Raw genomic sequence first — 21,485 nt, 5'->3', positions numbered from 1 at the left:
CTCCGCTGGTTGGAGTCATACCTGACACAAAGAAAGTTGGTTGTGGTTGTTGGAGGTCAATCATATGAGCTCCAGGACATCACTGCAGGAGTTCCTCAGTAAGAAGTCTTACAACACCAGGCTAAAGTCCAACAGGTTTGATTCAAACACGAGCTTTCGGAGCGCAGCTCCTTCCTCAGGTGAATGGCAAGGTATCCTCGCCATTCACCTGAGGAAGGAGCTGCGCTCCGAAAGCTCGTGTTTGAATCAAACCTGTTGGACTTTAACCTGGTGTTGTAAGACTTCTTACTGTGCTCACCCCTGTCCAACGCCGGCATCTCCACATCAGGAGTTCCTCAGGGTAGTGTCCAACCTTCAGAATGGGCATTAACCTTCAGAATGTGTACTAACCTTCAGAATGGGCACTAACCTTCAGAATGGGCACTAACCTTCAGAATGTGTACTAACCTTCTTGATGGATACAGTACCGTAAGATTTACAGTCAGAGTAGAACATCTTCGTTTGGATTCAGCTTGGTGAGTGAGAGGATCACTGAGTTTAGTTGATGGGGGAAGAAAAAGGTGAAAACTGCAAGAATGTGGAAGAAGAAAAATCTGTATTTGGATACAGCATCTTTTCTGAGCTCAGGCATCCCAAAGTCATTTACAATCAATTAGGTATCTTTGAAATATCACCATAAATGAAGTTAAGTTTAGTTCTATCAGGTTTCAAGGGAGAGAAACACACTTTTGTACGAATTCAAAGGAAGTAGGTGTCACTGGCAAGATCAGCACTCATTGACAATCCCTAATGCCTTTGGAAAGGTGGTGGTCAGCTGCCTTCTTGAACCGCTGCAGTCCATGTGGTGTAGGTACACCCACAGTGCTGTTAGGGAGGGAGTTCAACGGTTTTACCCAGAGACAATGAAGGAGCGGCGATATATTTTCAAGTCAGGATAGCGAGTGACTTGGAGGGAACTTTCACCTGGTGGTGTTCCTATGCATTTGCCTTTGTCCTTCAAAGTTGGGGAGGTCAGGGGTTTGGAGAGTGCTATCTGAGGAGCCTTGGCGAGTTGCTCTGCATTCTGTAGATGGTACACACGGCTGCCACTGTGCATCAGTGGGGAGTCAGGAGGTGAGTAACTCACTGCAGAATTTCCCTGACCTGCTCTTATTATAGCTACAGTATTTCTATGTCTGGTCATCGCAGTTTCTGGTCAATGGTAACCCTCAGGGTGTTGATAGTGTAATTGGATATAATTAAATTGTTATAGTTAGTGACCTTTTTGTGTAATTACTTTCTGGAACATTTTGTAACAAGTATATTATGGGGATGGCTATAAACACCATTACATGCAACTGTCTTGCACCTGTTCAGTGTACACCAAGGGCAGTGTGTCCTTCATTTCAGTTAAATGCACTTCTCGTGCTGTTGGCCTTGCTAAAGTAGAACAAGACTTTCATTCAGATTGCGTAGGATTTTTTGTAGTCAGCAGTTTATTCTTAAAAAATGTGAAAGGAACACTTAACCAGTCTGTGTGCACGAAATCCTGAACCTGAGATTATTTGTTTGGGTTGTAACTTGCTGCTGTTGAATTTAGTCTGCACTTCGTGTTGAAGTCTTTTTTCCACGGAACTCTGAAGTGATTGCTTTGTAACTGTGCTTCTTAGTACGTTCCAATCACCCATGTACTGTGGAGGTAAATGCTTCCTCCGCTATTTGACCGATGGCAGAATCGGTGACCTTACTGTGATGCCAGTAAAATAGTACCCTAGCCGCGACACTCATAGAACATAGAAAAATACAGCACAGAACAGGCCCTTCGGCCCACGCTGTTGTGCCGAACCGTTGTCCTAGATTAATCATACATTATCATAGAATTTACAGTGCAAAAGGAGGCCACTCGGCCCATCGAGTCTGCACCAGCTCTTGGAAAGAGCACCCTACCCGAGGTCAACACCTCCACCCTATCCCCATAACCTAGTAACCCCACCCAACACTAACGGCAATTTTGGACACTAAGGGCAATTTATCATGGCCAATCCACCTAACCTGCACATCTTTGGACTGTGGGAGGAAACCGGAGCACCCGGAGGAAACCCACGCAGACACCGGGAGGATGTGCAGACTCCGCACAGACAGTGACCCAAGCCGAAATCGAACCTAGGACCCTGGAGCTGTGAAGCAATTGTGCTATCCACAATGCTACCGTGCTGCCCTTAAGAACAAATTAATCTACACTCCATTATTCTACCATAATCCATATACCTATCCAATAGCCGCTTGAAGGTCCCTAATGTTCCCAACTCAACTACTTCCACAGGCAGTGCATTCCATGCCCCCACTACTCTCTGGGTAAAGAACCTACCTCTGACATCTCCCCTATATCTTCCACCATTCACCTTAAATTTATGTCCCCTTGTAATGGTTTGTTCCACCCGGGGAAAAAGTCTCTGACAGTCTACTCTATCTATTCCTCTGATCATCTTATAAACCTCTATCAAGTCGCCTCTCATCCTCCTCCGTTCTAATGAGAAAAGGCTTAACACCCTCAACCTTTCCTCGTAAGACCTACTCTCCATTCCAGGCAACATTCTGGTAAATCTCCTTTGCACCTTTTCCAAAGCTTCCACATCCTTCCTAAAATGAGGTGACCAGAAATGCACACAGTACTCCAAATGTGGCCGTACCAAGGTTTTGTACAGCTGCATCATCACCTCATGGCTCTTAAATTCAATCCCTCTGCTAATGAATGCTAGCACACCATAGGCCTTCTTCACAGCTCTATCCACTTGAGTGGCAACTTTCAAAGATCTATGAACATAGACCCCAAGATCTCTCTGCTCCTCTACATTGCCAAGAACCCTACCGTTAACCCTGTATTCCGCGTTCATATTTGTCCTTCCAAAATAGACAACCTCACACTTGTCAGGGTTGATCTCCATCTGCCTCTTCTCAGCCCAGCTCTGCATCCTATCTATGTCTCTTTGCAGCCGACAACAGCCCTCCTCACTATCCACAACTCCACCAATCTTCGTATCATCTGCAAATTTACTGACCCACCCTTCAACTCCCTCATCCAAGTCATTAATGAAAATCACAAACAGCAGAGGACCCAGAACTGATCCCTGCGGTACGCCTCTGGTAAATGGGCTCCAGGCTGAATATTTGCCATCCACCACCACTCTCTGACTTCCTATTGGTTCATAGAATCTCATAGAATCATACAATTCCTACAGTGCAGAAGGAGGCCATTTGGCCCATCAAGTCTGCCCCGACCCTCTGAAAGAGCACTCCCTACCTAGCGTCAGGCCCCAACATATCCCTGTAACCCCACCTAACCTTTTTGACACTAAGGGACAATTTATCATGGCCAATCCACCTAACCTGCACATCGTTAGACTGTGGGAGGAAACCCAGAGCACCCGGAGGAAACCCACGCAGACACAGGGAGAACCTGAAAACTCCATACAGACAGTCACCCGAGGCTGGAATTGCACCCTGGTGCTGGGAGGCAGCAGTGCTAACCACGGTGCTACCGTGTCGTCCACCGTGTCACCTAAAAGTGCATTATTCAAAAGTAGGGTACTTGCTGGAGAGGTTGGGTAGGGTAAAAAGAGCCTATGTAAGGATTCAGAGCGGGGGACTCGGGAACAATGAGCTGGATTCTGGGAGGTAATGGGAGAAGGACTGGAAAGTGGAGTTGAGGCTACAATACCCCCAGCCATGATCTTATTGAATGGCAGAGCAGATTTTAGGAGCCAAATGGCCTACTCCAGCTCCCTAATTTCCCTAATTATTGTGTTCTTGTATGTTCAAAACTCACCTTCTATTCTTTATCATTTATTTCTTTTCTAATTCTCTAATTTCGTATTGTCACTCTCCTCATGCCCCCTCTGCACCAGGTGTTGATAGGACGTTGCCTTAACTAAAGAGAGGGAAAACATTGCCCTGGTAAACTCTATCCAACTAATTAATAATAATAATCTTTATTAGTGTCACAATAGGCGTATATTAACACTGCAATTAAGTTACTGTGAAAATTCCCTAAGTCGCCTACACTCCGGCGCCTGTTCGGGTACACTGAGGGAGAATTCAGAATGTCCAATTCACCTAACAAGCACGTTTTCCGGGACTTGAGGGAAGAAACTGGCGCCCCCGGAGGAAACCCACGCAGACACTGGGAGAACGTGCAGACTCCGCACAGACAGTGACCCAAGCCAAGAATCGAACCTGGGACCCTGGAGCTGTGAAGCAACAGTGCTAACCACTGTGCTACCGTGCCACCCATTTTCAGTATCAGGTAACCTTATGAGATGGATCTGTGTGTGTGGATGTCATCAGAACAGAAGTAGGTCATTCAACACATTGAGTGCGCTGTATTTTGTTAGGCATGTAGCTAGCTCATTTATCTTTCTGTCACAGATCCTTGCTCCTTCTCTGTGTCACTCAGGGTTTAGCGTTTGCAGGCTCCATTCACACGTGAAGCATGGTCAGATGGTCCGGTTCCAAATGATGACGGGTACTTGGATACCCAGCCTGAGCCAACATTTTCGGATTGGGGGTGGGGTTGCTGGTAAAAAGGAAGTTGTCCGTCAGGGGATTTAGGGATGGGAAACCATTTTCAAGGTTAACTTCAGGTTGTGAACCTTCATTGACAGATTGGTGTTTGTACAATCTTGACATTCTTCTTGTATTCCAGGTGATCAGCCATGATGGAAGGACCACGTGTCGCTGACTATTTTGTGGTGGCAGGCATGACCAACGCATCAAAGCCACTTGAAGAGGAAATACAATTTAACGACAGCTGCCACAAAGTTGCTAAACCAAAAGCACCGATCACAGAATTGGCTATCATTGTGAAATCGTTGGGTGAAGAAGTTCCCCAAGGGTATACGTGTGTGGAAACCACTCAGTCTGGATTATTGGCTGACCTCAATAATGGGAGCTTGATGGGTCCACAGATTTTGCTTTGCTACAAAAGGGGTCGAGATAAGCCGCCTCTGACTGACCTCGGGTATGTAACTCTGAAAGCTCATTTAAGTTAACACCAGTCCATGCTACTGCAAAGTAGTGTGTAACTTTCCTCGCCCGACAACAATGTTATGTTCAATATCACGTGCAGCTTGTCTAACGTGATTAAAATATTTACTTGAGTGGTGAATTCATAGCTTCACTACAGGGAATTGTGACTCGTGGTTATGTCACAGCCAGCCCTACACGGGGGAAATGTTGGTTTCTTACATTGACAGAATTCACAGGATGGTTACAGCGCAGAAAGAGGCCTTTCAGCCCGTCGAGTCTGCTCTGGCTCTCCATAGAAGCAATTCACCTCGTGTCATTCTCCCGCCTTCTCCCATTATCCTCCACATTCTTCCTTTTTGGATAATAATTCAGTACCCTCTTGAATGCCCCATTGAATCTGCCTCCACCACACTCTCAGGCAGTATATTCCAGATGCTAACCACTCACTGCGAGAAAAACCTCTTCCCCATGTCATCATTGCCTGTTTTGCCAATAGCCCATTTACAGAATGGCACTGAATTCAGGGGAGCAGCAGTTGGTTTATTTTTCCCAAGACACAGGCAGTAGAGAAAGAGCAAAACAAGAGTTTCAACCAAGAGGCAACACTGCAGCCACACAGAACAGGCTATTTATTAAACGTGTACAGAAACTTGGTTGGTGTCAAATAGATTAAGCAATTGCATTCATCATAAACAGAAAATACTGGACAATCTCAGCAGGTCTGATAGCATCTGTCAAGAGAAATGGAAGCTAAATGTTCGAGTCTGGATGACTCTTTGTCAAAGCTTTGAAATGTTCGCTCCCTTCTCTCTCCACAGAGGCTGTCAGACCTGCTGAGATTGCCCAGTATTTTCTGTTTTTGTTTAAGATTCCAGCACCCACAGTAACTTGCTTTTATTTGCATTCATCATAAATACTTGTCTTGGGTTCATGATTGATCACATTCAGTTTTCAGAGTGGGGTTTTATTTAGTTGAACACAACAAATGAAAAGATCTGTAAATTATCCTGGAGGTCACATTTTGGTTGTCGAAAATGACAATTGCCTAAATACAGTAGTAAATTTAATCTGAAAAGACCAATTTGAAATTGGGTGACGTTATTAATGTTAAGCAGAAGACTGTCACACCCACGATGCATTGACTTTTTGTTTAAGGGACCAATTTGACCATTGTAGCTTTTTAAACTGAGAAACTCGATATAAATTCAAAGTGTCAGGAAAATTGTTTGGGAAGCATTTTGTTTAATGTTATCTGAAAATCACAAACAAAAGTACTGTTCACCTCCATGATCGCTACTTGCCATTTCCTTGTGCAACGTCAAGTCACATGTACGTCACAACTTTTCTCTAACCTTTCATGTGCATCAGGAACTAGTCTGTTCTACTTTCATGGGCAGATGGCAGAGAGAATAATTGTGTGCCTGATAGGTGTGCAAACATTTAGATACCAGGTCATTCCTTGTGCACCTGGTGCATAAATACATCTAATGTCGTCATTACAAGAAATGGACTGCCCAGAAAATCGACATGCTAGGCAATATTTCAATTTATAATAATCTTCATTAGTGTCGCAAGTAGGCCTACATTAGCACTGCAATGAAGTTACTGTGAAAATCCCCTAGTCGCCACATTCCGGCGCCTGTCCAGGTACACGGAGGGAGAATTCAGAATGTCCAATTCACCTAACAGCATGTCTTTCGGGACTTTTGAGAGGAAACCGGAGCACCCGGAGGAAACCCACGCAGACACGGGGAGAATGTGCAGACTCCACATGGACAGTGACCCAAGCCGGGAATCGAACCCGGATCCCTGGCGCTGTGAAGCAACAGTGCTAACCAATTGCTACTGTACTGTCCAATTTGGTGTATTGTACCACAAGGATTCAGTACAACTAACAGGAATCAACTTAAAGTTTCAGTTTCATATTAAAAGGTATGATGCAAAGGTTATACAGTTTGAAGCAAGTTGGAGCTCTGCTTCAATCAGTCACATGGATTTTTTTACTGAATGTGAGCAATGCTGGGCAATACTGGTAGTTATTGCCCTGAAAAGGTGTTGGTGGACCTTCTCCTTGAACATCTGCAACCCTTACTGCTGTGCCGTGAATGATATTGAACTAGTTGGGTGTTGTTTCAGGTGCAGGCTATCCCAGGCTTTGTGTATGTTTTACAGTAGAAAATGGGTGCATTGCCTACCAATTCCTACCCGCTGAATTCAAAATCCGCTTTTTGATATACTAATCTGCCCCCAGGATAGCCTCTCCCATATCTGCCACTCTTTCAACCTTGTATATCTGCTCACATCGTCTGCTATTGCTTTCTTTCACATCCTCCCATTTGGTGGTCGATCATAGAATCCCTACAGTGCAGACGGAGGCCAATCGGCCCATCGACTCTGCACGATATCTGCTTTCTCGTGGCCCCACATTCAAACTCTGTTTCAAATCCTTGTAAATGGTAACCCATCCATCTACCATCAAAAGCCTCCTGAAATGTGCCTCTTTAACCATGCTCTGTCACATACCTTGTCACTTGGGTCTTCTACTACCACTCATCTTTGCCTCTGTAAAGCGCCTGGGGATATATTAATGACACTATGTGCACATAGTGGTGAGGAGTTGGAATTTATTTGAGACCATCTGGTGTTTTATTATGTTTGAATGTATAGTCAGAATGTTAACTTCAAAATTTTAACCATCATCTCAATAATTCTGTCCAGCCTGATGTGAGATTCAGCTCCGAATACTATTTAGAGTTGTCGTTTAAAATAATTCGGAGAGGTCAGCTAACAGGGGATATAATTCAAAGACACCAGTGAGAGACAACATTTGAAGTTTTACTGATCCTCTTTTTTTTTTAGACATTCAGCGTCTCATAATTGTTACCCAAAAAAACATTTAAAAACTATTCGTACAGACACACACACCCACAGACGCAACCTTGTTCATTATAATTTCGATCCTAGTGTGTGATTAGTGGAGAATTCCCAAGCATTTATTGCTTGTAAGCAGATTATTGCAATTACAAAATCTGTTTCAGAAAGCTGGAATTAATGTATTAAAATGTGACTTTCTCTGACTAGCATAATATGCTTTGAAAGAGTTTATAGCCATATTCTACTATTACTGCGTTCTATTAATGCATTCTAGCATGCCTTATGTTGGGCGGTCTATTTGATTTGTGATAACATTAACAAAGCAACTCATTTTTGTCATCTTAAATGCACCGTATTTTTTTCGAGCGCTGATTGCGTGAAGCTTGGCTGATTAAAGAGAATCAGTCCACAGCAGCTAATGTGCTTGTATTACCTTCTAGTGTTTTGTATGAATGGAAAGAGAGGCTAAAGCATGGATGTCAGATCATTCAAACCACACCTTATGGCCGACCTGCTAATATCAGCGGTGGAACTTCATCTCAACGAATCTACGTAACGTACCGTCGAGCACCCGAAAACATAGCCCAGAATTCCCTGGCCGTCACTGAAATCTGTATAATTGTCCCAAGTAAGGGAGAGACTGCACCACACACTTTCTGCAGGGTGGACAAAAACCTAAACAGCAGCATGGTAAGGTCAACAATATACTTTCAGGTAACATGTAAGCCAGGGTAATGGAAACCATTGGATACTAGTACTGTATTTATTATACTCTTTGTAAAATATTGCATTATAAAACAGTCAGTCTTATGTCCTTTCAGCATAATGGCCTCAATTATAATACCATCTCTGAGGCGAACCAGAGCTCAGAATACTGGTGTTAGAACAAAGTTATGATGAATAGAAACTATTATAGGAATATAGTGCCTTGAGAATTAAGAGCAGGAGTTGGCTATTTGACCCATCGAGCCTGCTCCACTATTCGGTAAGATCACAGCTGCTGCGATTATGACCTCAACTCCACTTTCTTTCCTGTCTGCTATGTAATAACCTGCATGGAGCACACGGGGCGGCTTGATTGTTTCCAATGTGTGGCTGGAGGAGAATGCATCCTCCTCCTCCTCCTCCTCCTCCTCCTCCTCCCCCCCCCCCCCCCCCCCCCCCCTAACTGCAGGGCTATTACCGCGTGTACATAAGGTCAGCCAGATAGGAACTGATCGACAGAGAGAGAGAGAGAGAAGACCCGGTAAAGTCTGACTGGACCCTTTTGTACATAGTACGTGCCATAAATAAATGCCTTAATGTTACTCATCTGACTCCTTTTCGTCTTTATTAAACTCTATACCCTGTGACTCCCTTGTTAATCAAACACTATCTAACTCACTCTCAGAAATATTCAATTAGCCTGCCTCCACCCCACTCTGGGGAACAGGATTCCACAGACACGTATGAGCATACATATGAAGCAACAAAATAGGAGCAGAACTAGGCCTTTGAACCTGCCCCACCATTCGATAGGATCATGCTGATCTCTTTGTGCTTCAAGTTCTATATTCCCATTTACCTGCCCAATAACCTTTAATTCTTATGAGGTCAGGGAATCAATCTATCTCCGCCTTAAAAATTTAAAAATATTCAGTGACCACACCTTCATCACCTTCTGGGGCAGAGTGTTCCAAAGCCGCACAACGCTCTGAGAGAAAAAGATTCTCCTCATCTCTGTTCGAAATGAATGACCCCTAATTTTAAAATGGTGCCTCCTAGTTCTGGACTCACCCACAAGAGGAAGCATCCTTTCCATGTCCACCTTGCTAGGACCATTCAGGATCTTATAGACTTCAATCACATCACCTCTCACTGTTCTAAACTCCAGTGGGAACAGGCTCAGTCTGTCCACCTTTCCTCATAAGGGAATCCGCTCATTCCAGATAGCAATCGGGCAGCAAGGTAGCATAGTGGTTAGCACAAATGCTTCACAGCTCCAGGGTCCCAGGTTCGAATCCCAGCTTGGGTCACTGTCTGTGCGGAGTCTGCACAGGGTTTGTGTGTGCGTGGGTTTCCTCCGGGTGCTCCGGTTTCCTCCCACAGTCCAAAGATGTGCAGGTTAGGTGGATTGGCCATGCTAAATTGCCCTTAGGGTCCAAATTGCCCTTAGTGTTAGGTGGGGTTACTGGGTTGTGGGGATAGGGTGGAGGTGTGGGCTTGGGTAGGGTGCTCTTTCCAAGAGGCGGTGCAGACTCGATGGGCCGAATGGCCTCCTTCTGCACTGTAAATTCTATGAAATTCTAAGAAATAAACCTCCTATGAACTGCCTCCAACGCATTTACGCCTTTCCTTAAATAAAGCAACCAAAACTGCACACAATATTTGAGATGTAGCCTCACCAATGTCCTGGGTAACAGAAGCATAACATCCTTAATTTTATGTTCAATTCCTCTCATAATAATAATCTTCATTATTGTCACAAGTACATTAAGACTGCAATGAAGTTACTGTGAACATGCCCTAGTCAGCACGGAGCAGCACGTACCATAGTGGTCAGCACAGTTGCCTCACAGCTCCAGGGCTCTAGATTCGATTCCCACCTTGGGTCACTGTCTGTGCGGAGTCTCCACGTTCTCCCCGTGTATGAGTGGATTCCCCTGGATGCTCCAGTTTCATCCCACAGTCCAAAGATGTGCAGGTTAGGTGGATTGGCCATGCTGAATTGCCCTTAATGTGCAAAGGTGGGGTGGGGTTATGGGAATAGGGTGGAGCTGTGGGCTCTTTCCAAGAGTAAGTGCAAACACGATGGGCCGAATGGCTTCCTTCTGCACTATGAAATCTATGTGGCACCTTGTCACATAACTTCTGGAAATTCAAGTGCATCACTGGTTTCCCTTAATCCATCTTACTTGTTACCTCCTCAAAGAACTCCAATAAATTAGTCAAACATACCTTTCCCTTTTAAAAAAAATGAAGTAAGGTTTTTCAAACATAACTCCATCACAACCGTATTCAAACAATAATTACAATATTTCAACCCTCCTAGCCCCGAAACCAGACACAGAAAGAACAGAAACACGCTCCCCCCTCCAATTATCCCCCCCCCCCCCCAAACATCTGACAATGACCAGCTGCCTGAAATGGGAAATGAACAGCTGCCATTTCAGATAGGACCGCTCCGCCAACCCTCTCAGGACGGGATATACTTAAATCTTTTCTAAGTGTAAGAACTCCATCAGGAAGCAAAAACAGGAAGGCAGATTACTACCTGAATTGGGAGAGGGGAGTGTGCAGCGGGACCTGGGTGTCCTTGTGCACCAGTCGCTGAAGCATGCAGGTGCAGCAGGCGGTAAAGAAGGCTAATGGTTTGTTGGCCTTCATTGCGACAGGTTTCGAGTATAGAAGCAGGGATGTGTTGCTGCAATTGTACAGGGCCTTGGTGAGGCCACACCTAGAATATTGTCTGCAGTTTTGGTCTCCTCTGAGGAAGGATGTTCTTGCTCTCGAGGGAGTGCAGTGAAGGTTTACCAGACTGATTCCAGGGATGGCGGGACTGTCATATGAGGAGAGATTGACTTAGTTAGAATTGTTCTCGCTGGAGTTCAGAAGAATGAGGGGGAGGTTCTCATTCGAGACTTATAAAATTCTAACAGGACTAAACAGGGTAGATGCAAGGAAGATGTTACCAATGATGGGTGTGTCCAGAACCAGGGGTCACAGTCTGAGGATTCAGGGTAAACCATTTCGGACCGAGATGAGGAGACATTACTTCACACAAAGAGTGGTGAGCCTGTGGAATTCATTACCACAGGAAGCAGTTGAGGCCAAAACATTGAATATATTCAAGAGGCAGCTGGATAAAGCACTTGGGGAGAATGGGATCAAAGGCTATGGGGAGAAAGCAGGATTAGGCTATTGAGTTGGATGATCAGCCATGATTGTGATGAATGGCGGAGCAGGCTCGAAGGGCCGAATGGCCTCCTCCTGCTCCTATCTTCTATATATCTATGTATTTATCAGGTCACTGAACCACGCCGCGCGCGGCATTGGGCAGGACCGAAGAATGTGTCAGGCGTTGTGGTTGGGATGGGAACTGCTTGATGTGTTTAGAGTATTGTGCAAGAAAATTTGAATAGAACATTAGAGTAATTAATTGAAATTGAAGGTGCCACCAGTGTGTTAAACAAAGGCTGACGTTTATGCTCCAATATAAAGAATGTTGTAAAGATGATTTTATTTGAAGGAAAGTGATCTATTACATCAACATTAATACAAGTTTCTGGGTGCGTATTGAAGAATCTGACACATCCAAAGATGTGCAGGTTAGGTCGGGGGAGTAAGTCCAGGTAAGGTGCACTTTCAGAGGGTCGGTGCAGACTTAATGGGCTGACTGGCCTCCTGCAGTGTAGGAATTCTATGGTTCTAACTTGCCCCAAAGGATTAGAGAATTAACATTCCATTCCTTAGCATGGTTAGTTGGAATCAGTTTTCAGCTTCTATTTTGTAAATTGTTAATGATGAAAGTTGCTGCAGATTTTCATTTAATTGGCGCTTTCGAGCTAAATTACTGAGTAAAGCCAATGAAGTGAATTGTGAAACATAATTATTGACTCGCACTATTCATTTCCAAATCTATATACTGGCCAACAGTCTGGAGTTTAATTTCAAGTGGCCACTTGTTGATTCAGAGCTGCACAATTCAGTGGTATTTTACACATACATCTATTCTCTTCTTTAACCTTGAGTTGTACAACCCCTCCTGTCCTTCCCAAGCCATTCCAGATCGTAAGGATGTTGACCTGCAGTAATTTAACAAGTGGTAAACAGCAGATTGTAGTAATCCAGTCAGTGTGGTATCACCAATTACAACTGCTGGCAAATTTTCTTAATGGTAAGGCAATCTAATTTTAAGATTAGTACTTGTTACCAGGGGCTGGTTTAGCACAGGGCTAAAGAGGTGGCTTTTAAAGCAGACCAAGGCAGGCCAGCAGCGCGGGTTCAATTCCCGAACAGGCGCCGGAATGTGGCGACTGGGGGCTTTTCACAGTAACTTCACTTGAAGCCTACTTGTGACAATAAGCAATTTTCATTTCATTTTCATTTCACTTTGTTCTGTCGCACATGTAGCAGAGTGAAATGACCGTAGCTTGGTACCGAATGTGTCAGCATTGCATCGACTTATTGCTGACCTTGCCAAGAATTGAGCTGATGTGAAAGCTCCCCCATAGAGCAAATAATGAGGAATTTGGGCCGTTTTAAAAGATGTGAATTCGGTGTCGCCACGGTGCGTACAACATTGGGGTCATCACTGGGTTCCTCGTCTTTTCTCAGCAGTGGCCCACATTTCTATTTTCACTCTGTCATTATCATGTTTTTTTAGTTTGTTTTATCCTTCAGGAAATGAATAATTGCCAGCCCCCACCACCCCCTGCATATTTCATCTTTCAATCAAAAAATGTACTGCGATGGACTTGTGGATGCTCTGTGATCCAATCCATGTGTGATAACTAATTCTGTTCTGCGGAGTTTTTAGATTTATTCCTAAATTACAGAAAACTTTTGAATGGCTGATGACTATTTACTTGTAGTTGGCAGGAACACCTTGCTTGTATCCAATCTTGGAGCAAGTTATTCCTTCTTTGCTGAACCAGAATATTAACTACTCAGTATCTTTTCAGGTTACAAGTAACATTATTGTGATTGTCTCTCCAACTTCAGTATTTCCTTGTTTGTTTCTCTTAACTGTGCATGTTCCTTTCTGATCTGCAAGAACTGGCCAATACCCAAGTGACCCAGACAATCATCTGTAGCAAAGAACTATTTACTGTTTTTATAGGATTCATTATTTGCTATTAACATTCCACAAACACATTTTTGTGAATGATGGTGGGGTCAGTATGCTCATGTAAAGTCCCAATGACTATGAAAACATATTTTTTTCAAAATGCCGACAAATTTGTTGCATTAAAAACAGTTTAAACCAATATATTTTTGTGCGACCTTGGCAATTCTCGACAGTAACTGTTGCAGTTCTGGTAAATGTTACTTTGTGTGTACGGTTTAATGATGTTTTTTGTTTTCTGTTGCAGTGGGGATCAGCTGTATTCTTGTGTTACAAAAAGTCCTTGGCCAAGACCAATACCATAGCATACAAAGCTGGTGAGTGCTGTGCCCAAATGAGATCTGGTTGGATAACCTTTCTACAAGGATAAGCATTCATAGAATCATAGAATTTACAGTGCAGAAGGAGGCTATTCGGCCCATCGAGTCTGCACCAGCTCTTGGGAAGAGCACCCGACCTAAGCCCACCCCTCCACCCCATCCCTGTAACCCAGTAACCCTATCTAACCTTTTTGGACACTAAGGGCTATTTAGCATGGCCAATCCACCTAACCTGCACATCTTTGGACTGTGGGAGGAAACCGGAGCACCCAGAGGAAACCCACGCAGACACGGGGAGAACGTGCAGACTCCGCACTGACAGTGACCCAAGCCGGGAATCGAACCTGGGACCCTGGAGCTGTGAAGCAACTGTGCTAACCACTGTGCTACTATGCTGCCCCGATTCCAGATCACTAAGTTTGTGTATTTGGTTTAGAAAGTGAGACTGTCGCACCGGAGATTGGTGCTGACATGGAGATTTGTTATAAGCTGAAACTTGGATGTTAGTGGTGGATGAGACATAAGAAATTGGAACAGGTGTGGACCACACGGCCCATCGAGCCCGCTCCGCCATTCAAGATCATCCCAACTGATCTTGGACTTCAACTCCATTTTCCCACCCGTTCCCCATATCCCTTAATTCCCCGAGAGACCACAGATCTGTCTATCACAGCCTTGAATGTATTCAATGATGGATCATTCACAACCCTTTGGGGTAGAGAGTTCTAAACATTCACAACCCTTTGGGGAAGAAATCCTTCCTCATCTCATTCCGACATGATCAGCCCCCTATCCTGAGTCCGTGCCCCATATTCCAGATACCCTGATGAGCAGAAATGATCGCTCAGAGTCCACCGTTTCAAGCCGCCCGGGGGGGGGGGGGGGGGGGGCAGAGCAGTACTTTAACTGGACTAGTAATCTAATAACGTGGTTGACTCTGAACTGCCTTCTGAAATGGCCTGGCAAGCCACTCATTTTGGGATGGGCAATTAAGGATGGGCAATAACTACCAGCAATTAGGGACAGACGATAACTACTCACCCTTGAATTAATTTTAGAAAAACACAAGTAGTATCTGTTGCTAACAGGATACTGCCGTCAAGCCAGGAAGATGTTCTATCACACAAATGAGGAATGTGGTATATGAATTTCAGTGCCAGTGTGATGCCAGGTATATAGGCCACACATCCCAAAGACTGGCGGATCGTATCAAACAGCATGTTTCAAACAGCATTGCTCTCAACAGACAAGACACAGACCATACTCATGCAGCCTGTGCTTGCAAAACTCAAAACAGTGTCAACATTAGTTGTAATTCTGTGATTGGACATCATTTGCGCCCTAAAAATGACACTCACAAAAATTTAGTATCGTCAGTCCGGTTTGCGATGTGGCACATTTGTGTATACTAGAACCTACATATATTAATATACACGCCCCTGTTCTTTGCAGACAAAAAGAACATGTACACATGTTGAGCCTATTTCAGCTAAACAAAGTAAGTGACAGCCATTCACTGGTTCATTCTTTGGAGCAATGCCCTGACCAATCAGAGTCAAGCTGGTTGGTTTAAAATTTTGAAACAATGCTTGGCAGTTAACTGTCAGTCTCCATGAACTGGTGCATTCTCTGAGGCAATGCTTCGACCAGTCAGAAACCCCTTCATCAAACAATAAGCACTATTTTCTCACACAGTATAAAGTTGTTGTTTTTCTTGATTGTGCTGATGAGTGCAAGATGAAAATCTTTGACACAATGTCTTTTTTTCAGCAACACTCATGTTCTGTATTACCAAATGACTTTTGGAACATTTTATGATGCACAGAACTTGTCGAAAGGCTTTAAACTACTCTGGGGAAAATATTCATTTCTCTTTTAACTCTTTTTAAACATATTGAAAATATTCTTTTTTTAAAAAATATTTTTATTCTCCTTTTTCACATTTTCTCCCAAATTTACACCCACCAACAATAAACAATAATCAGTAACAAATATGTCAATCCCCATAACAAAAACACCGATCCCATCCTCCCACCAACCCCCAAACATCAGGCCGCATGTTTACATAAACAAATGACAAAAAGGAATCAGGGATTACCCATAGTCGCCCTTAATATACACAGTCCCCCTCCCCCCAACCCTCCCACCCATCCCCCCCCCCCAACTAATGTTTGATGTTATCCAGTTCTTGAAAGTGCAGAATGAATAATGCCCATGACTTTCAGAACACTTCCGTCCTTCCCCTCAGTTCAAACTTAACCTTCTCAAGGGTCATGTATTCCAGCAGGTCCCCTCGCCACGCCAGGGCACAGGGTGGAGAGGCTGCTCTCCATCCCAGCAGGATCCGCCTTCGGGCGATCAACGAGGCGAAGGCTACGATATCTGCCTCCGCGCCCGTTTCCAACCCTGGCTGATCCGACACCCCGAATATGGCCTCCCAGGGACCCGGGTCCAGTTTCACGTGCACCACCTTGAAAATTACCCTAAAAACCTCCTTCCAGCAATCCTCTAGCTTTGGACAAGACCAAAACATATGAACGTGATTAGCGGGGCCCCTCCTGCAACGCTCACACACATCTTCTACTCCTTCAAAGAATTGGCTCATCCTTGCCCTCGTGAGGTGTGCTCTGTATGCCACCTTCAGCTGTATCAGCCCCAAACGTGCACACGAGGTGGAGGCATTCACTCTCCGGAGCACCTCACACCAGATATAACCTCTATAACCTCTCCCAACTCTTCCTCTCACTTTGCTTTGATCCCTTCCAGTGGTGCCTTATCCTCTTCCAAAATAGCTCCGTACACCACTGACACTACCCACTTCTCCAGTCCCCTTGTCGTCAGCACCTCCTCCAGCAATGTGGAGGCCGGCTCCTCCGGGAAGCTCTGTATCTCCTTTCTGGCAAAATCTCGAGCCTGCATGTATGTAAACACTTCTCCCTGCTCCAGCCCATATTTCGCTTCCAGCTCCTTCAATCCTGCAAACCGACCCCTATGGAACAAATCTTTTAGCGTCCTAATCCCCTTCTCTTCCCATTTCCGGAAATTTCCATCCCACCTCCCTGGCTCAAATCTGTGGTTCCCCCCAATCGGCATTTCCCTTGACCCTGCCCCCAACCCGAAGTGTTGGCGAAACTACCTCCAGATTTTCAATGAAGCTATTATTACCGGACTCACTGAGTATTTTCCTGGAGCTATTGGGAGCGGCGCTGTTGCTAGTGCTTTCAGCCCCGACCCCCTGCACAAACTCTCCTCCATTCTGATCCACTGGGAATCAACCCCTCTGACCCAGCTCCGCACCTTCTCCACATTCGCCGCCCAGTAATAATACATCAGGTTCGGGAGACCCAAACCCCCTGCCTGCCTTCCCCTCTGTAGCAGCACCTACCTCACTCTGGCCACCTTCCCTCCTCATATGAACGAGGTAATTGTCCCTTCAATCTCCCTGAAAAAAGCCTTTGGCAGGAAAATCGGTAAGCATTGAAAAATAAACAGAAATCGCGACAACACATTCATTTTAACTGCCTGTACCCGAGCCGCCAGTGACAGAGGGAGACCATCCCACCTCGCCAGATCGGCTTTCACTCTCCCTACCAAACTAGAGATGTTGTACCACCGAAGCCTCCCCCACTCTCGGGCAACCTGCACCCCCAGATACCTAAAGTGAGTCCCTGCCCTACGGAATGGCAGCCCCCCCCCCCCCCCCCCCCCCCATCCCTGCCCCCACCCCCGGCCGCGACACCACAAAATACTCACTCTGCTCTTGGTTCAGCTTGTACCCCGAGAAAGACCCAAATACCCGCAGTAGCTTCAATATTCCCCCTATCGACACACTCGGTTCCCACACATATAACAGCAAGTCGTCAGCATATAAGGACACTCTATGCTCTAGCACTATTCCTTTCCATGCTCCCGAACTTTTTAATGCGATGGCCAACGGCTCAATCGCAAGTCCAAACAGCAATCCCAAACCCCTCCAGAACTGCCAGCAAGTACCCCCATTCTTCCCGATCAAACGGCTTCTCGGCGTCCAATGCCACAACCACCACTGTTTCCTTCCCTTCCTCCGGTCCCATAATGACATTCAAAACCCTCCTAATGTTCGAAAAAAGCTGCCTCCCTCTCACCAACCCCGTCTGATCCTCACCTATCACCTTCGGGAGGCACTCCTCCAGCCTACCCGCCAGTACCTTCGCCAATACCTTTGCGTCCACATTCAGAAGTGATATGGGCCTATACCACCCACACTCCGCCGGGTCCTTATCTTTTTTAAGCAACAGTGAAATCGGTGCCTGCCCCAAGGTTTGTGGCAACACCCCCTTCTCTATCGCCTCTTCAAACATCCCCAACATCAGGGGTGCTAGCTTATCCTTGAATTCTTTCTAATATTCCACCGGAAACCCATCCGGCCTGCCACCTTCCCCGACTGCATCCTCCCAATCGCATCCTTTATCTCCTGCTCCACTATTGCTCCTTCTAATGTAGCCCTGTCCCCCTCCCCTAGCCTCGGGTACTCCAACCCATCCAGCATCTCACGGTCTCCCCCGGGTGGCTCTGACCTGTACAACTTCTCATAAAACGCCTCAAAAACCTTGTTAATCAGTTCCGGCGCCACCACCAACTTTCCTGCCCTATCTCTCACCTGAAGAATTTCCCTTGCCGCTGCCTCCCTCCGGAGCTGACCTGCCAACATACCTTATCACCATGTTCATAAACTGCACCCCTTGCTCGTCTCTGTTGGCGCACCGCCTTCCTGGTAAACAGTCGGTCGAAGCTCGCCTGTAGTTCCTTCCTCTTTTCCAGCTTTGCTGGGTCCCCATCTTCTGCATAACTCCTATCTACCTCCAACATCTCATCTATTAGCCTCTGCCGCTCCAACCTCTCTTTGTCCACCCTGGCCTTAAACAAAATTACCTCACCCCTCACCACCGCCTTTAGAGCCTGCCAGACGACGGCCTTCGACACCTCACCCGTACAGTTGAAACCTGCATATTCCTTAATTACCTTTTCAATTTTCTCACAGGACACTTGGTTCCCCAAAAGCCCCACATCCAGTTTCCACCCTAGCCTCTGCGCTACCTCCTTCTCCAGTGCCATGTGCACCCAATGCGGAGCATGATCTGACACTGCAATTACAGAGTATCAGAGTATTCCGACCCCTTGACCCCAGCCAGCAAAGCCTTTCCCGTGTGTCCAAGTCGGGGATGGCCCCAAACACCTTCTTCGCGAATCCCACCCGTCCCAATTGGGACCGTAAACACATAACTGCACCACTAATCTCCCCTCCAGCGCCCCTGTCACAATCACATATCTGCCCCTCTGATCTGCCACCACCGTTTCCATCTGGAAGCGTACCCTTTTGCTGACCAGCACCACTACCCCTCCAGCCCTTCCATCAAATCCAGAGTGAAACACCTGGCTAACCCGGCCCTTTATAAGTCTCACCTGGTCCTTCACCCTCCAGTGAGTCTCCTGCAGCATTGCCACATCGGCGTTCAAACTTTTAAGATGCGCAAGCACCCTTGACCTCTTGACCGGACCTCCTAGCCCTCTCACATTCCACGTGACTATCCTAACTGGCGGTCTCTCAGCCCCACCCCCCCACCCTTCTTATCCACCATCATCATACTACTGGGCCCTTCCCCATAAGCCTGATCTGTCCATTATTAACATTGAACCCCTTCCCCCCCCAAGAACCCCCCCCTCCCCAAGAACCCCCCATACATTTCCCCCTGAAACACCATTTCCCAGCATCCATCCCTTCCCACTCCCTCTCACTCGCCTCATAGGCCCATTGAAGCCTGCTATCCAGGCTCCAACGTCCGCAACCCTCCTCACACCTCACCTCCGTTCACTAGCTGACTTTAGTTACAATACACATTAGCAAAAAGAAAGTTGTAGCATTTATACATTTTCCAGCTGCCCAATCACAGTCCACAGTCTCTCTTCCAGATCCGCTCCTCACGTCTGTCCCAAGCTTTCTGCCCTCACGAATGCCTCAGCCACCTCCGCTGTCTCAAAATCAAAGTCTTCGGCGTTATACGTTACCCTCAGCTTTGCCGGGTATACCATACCAAATCGCACCCCCTTCTTGTACAGTGCCGCCTTCACCCGCTCGAACGCCGCTCATCTCTTTGCCAACTCAACCGTCAAGTCCTGATAGATCCAAACTCCAGCACCATCCCACTGCACCTTGCGCTTCTGCTTCGCTCAGTTTAACACCTTCTCCTTCATGCAGCACTTATGGAAGCAGATAATTACTGCTCTTGGCGGTTCATTCACCTTGGGCTTCGGTCCAGCTTGGACTGGGAGGGGCTCTCACCCTCCCCCATCAGCTCCGCCAACTTCTTAGCAAAGTACTCTGTTGGCCTTGGGCCCTCTGTCCCTTCGGGCAAGCCCACAATTCTCAGATTGTGCCGTCTCGAGCGGTTCTCCAAGTCCTCGAGCTTTGCTCGGAGTCCTCTGTTGACCTCCACCACTCTCCGCAGCTCGTCCCCCATCGAGGTGAGCTGGTCGCTGTGTCGTGACACGGCCACCTCCACTTCCTTCAACGTCTCGCCCTGCTCTCTCACCTCGGCCGATGCCTTTGCCACAGTTACCCTCTCCAGGGCGATTGCCTCCTCCACCAATTACCTTCTCCTTCCTCAAAGCCTCCATTTGCCTTGCAAACTGTTTTTCCAGCTCCACCGCCATCACCTTGGTCATCTTCTCCACTGTAAGTAGTGCGGCCCCGCCTTGCGGTCTGGCATCCACCATCTTGTCAGCGCTTTTGCTGGTCCTCTCATTCAAAGGCGAACCCGGGTTTTCTTCCTTTTTCCTAGCTGCTTTTCGAATCCTCTAACGACTTCTTATTTCTTCTTTCTTTCTTCAATCCGAAAATAAATAAATAATTATTTTCACAAATTTTTTCCCAAAATTTCCAAAGTCAGGAAATCTCTTCCCCTGGGGACCGGACTTCAAACTCCTCAAAGGTCCATTTTCAGTGGGAGCCACCCAGTGTGCTCTGGTCCCCCTCTACATTGCGTTCAGGACTCAGGCCTGCCACCTCGATTGCCTCGCCTCGTGTCAAGCTCCGCCCACGCATCCGACCTCTGGGTCGATGCCTCCCACTCCGGCCGCTGGACACTCCCGCAGGGCTCCTCACCGGCTCCAAACCGGACCGACCTGACGCCCGTCCCTCAGGCCCCAAAGGCTGAAGAAATCCGGGAAGAGAGAACCACGGGGAAACCCCCGAAAAAGGCCGTAAAATTGCGGACAGGCGGGAGCGTCTTCTCGACGCAGCCACTCCGCTCGCGAGCGTCACCGGACGTCCACTGAAAATATTCTTTTATGTGCAATTATTTTCTGGCATGTCCACATTGAAGTGTGTATCTTAGTGACATCAGCAAGGGGAAATCATTCCTCTTGCTGATTGTCTTGAATAGTTTCCAGCCCAATTGGAAGCGAACTTTTATTTTCCAACG

General features: G+C 46.4%; 1 protein-coding gene across 10 annotated transcripts in view; it reads left to right on the top strand.

The window, feature by feature from the left end:
- The window catches only part of dennd4a (DENN/MADD domain containing 4A), a 195,360-nt gene that overhangs the window by 43,962 nt on the left and 129,913 nt on the right, over positions 1–21,485 (top strand). For all 10 annotated transcript variants that reach the window (XR_005462571.1, XM_038814023.1, XM_038814020.1 and 7 more), the window contains exons 2-4: positions 4,682–4,996; positions 8,319–8,568; positions 13,953–14,022. Coding sequence is in view for 9 of the 10 variants with exons in the window: in XM_038814023.1 (XP_038669951.1) it covers positions 4,692–4,996; positions 8,319–8,568; positions 13,953–14,022 (625 nt within the window). In the remaining variant the exon portion in view is untranslated. The remainder of the gene's footprint in view (positions 1–4,681; positions 4,997–8,318; positions 8,569–13,952; positions 14,023–21,485) is intronic.

Source organism: Scyliorhinus canicula, chromosome 12, assembly GCF_902713615.1.
Source record: "Scyliorhinus canicula chromosome 12, sScyCan1.1, whole genome shotgun sequence".
Classification (NCBI taxonomy): Eukaryota; Metazoa; Chordata; class Chondrichthyes; order Carcharhiniformes; family Scyliorhinidae; genus Scyliorhinus; species Scyliorhinus canicula.
This window is presented reverse-complemented; position numbering and strand designations above follow the sequence as displayed.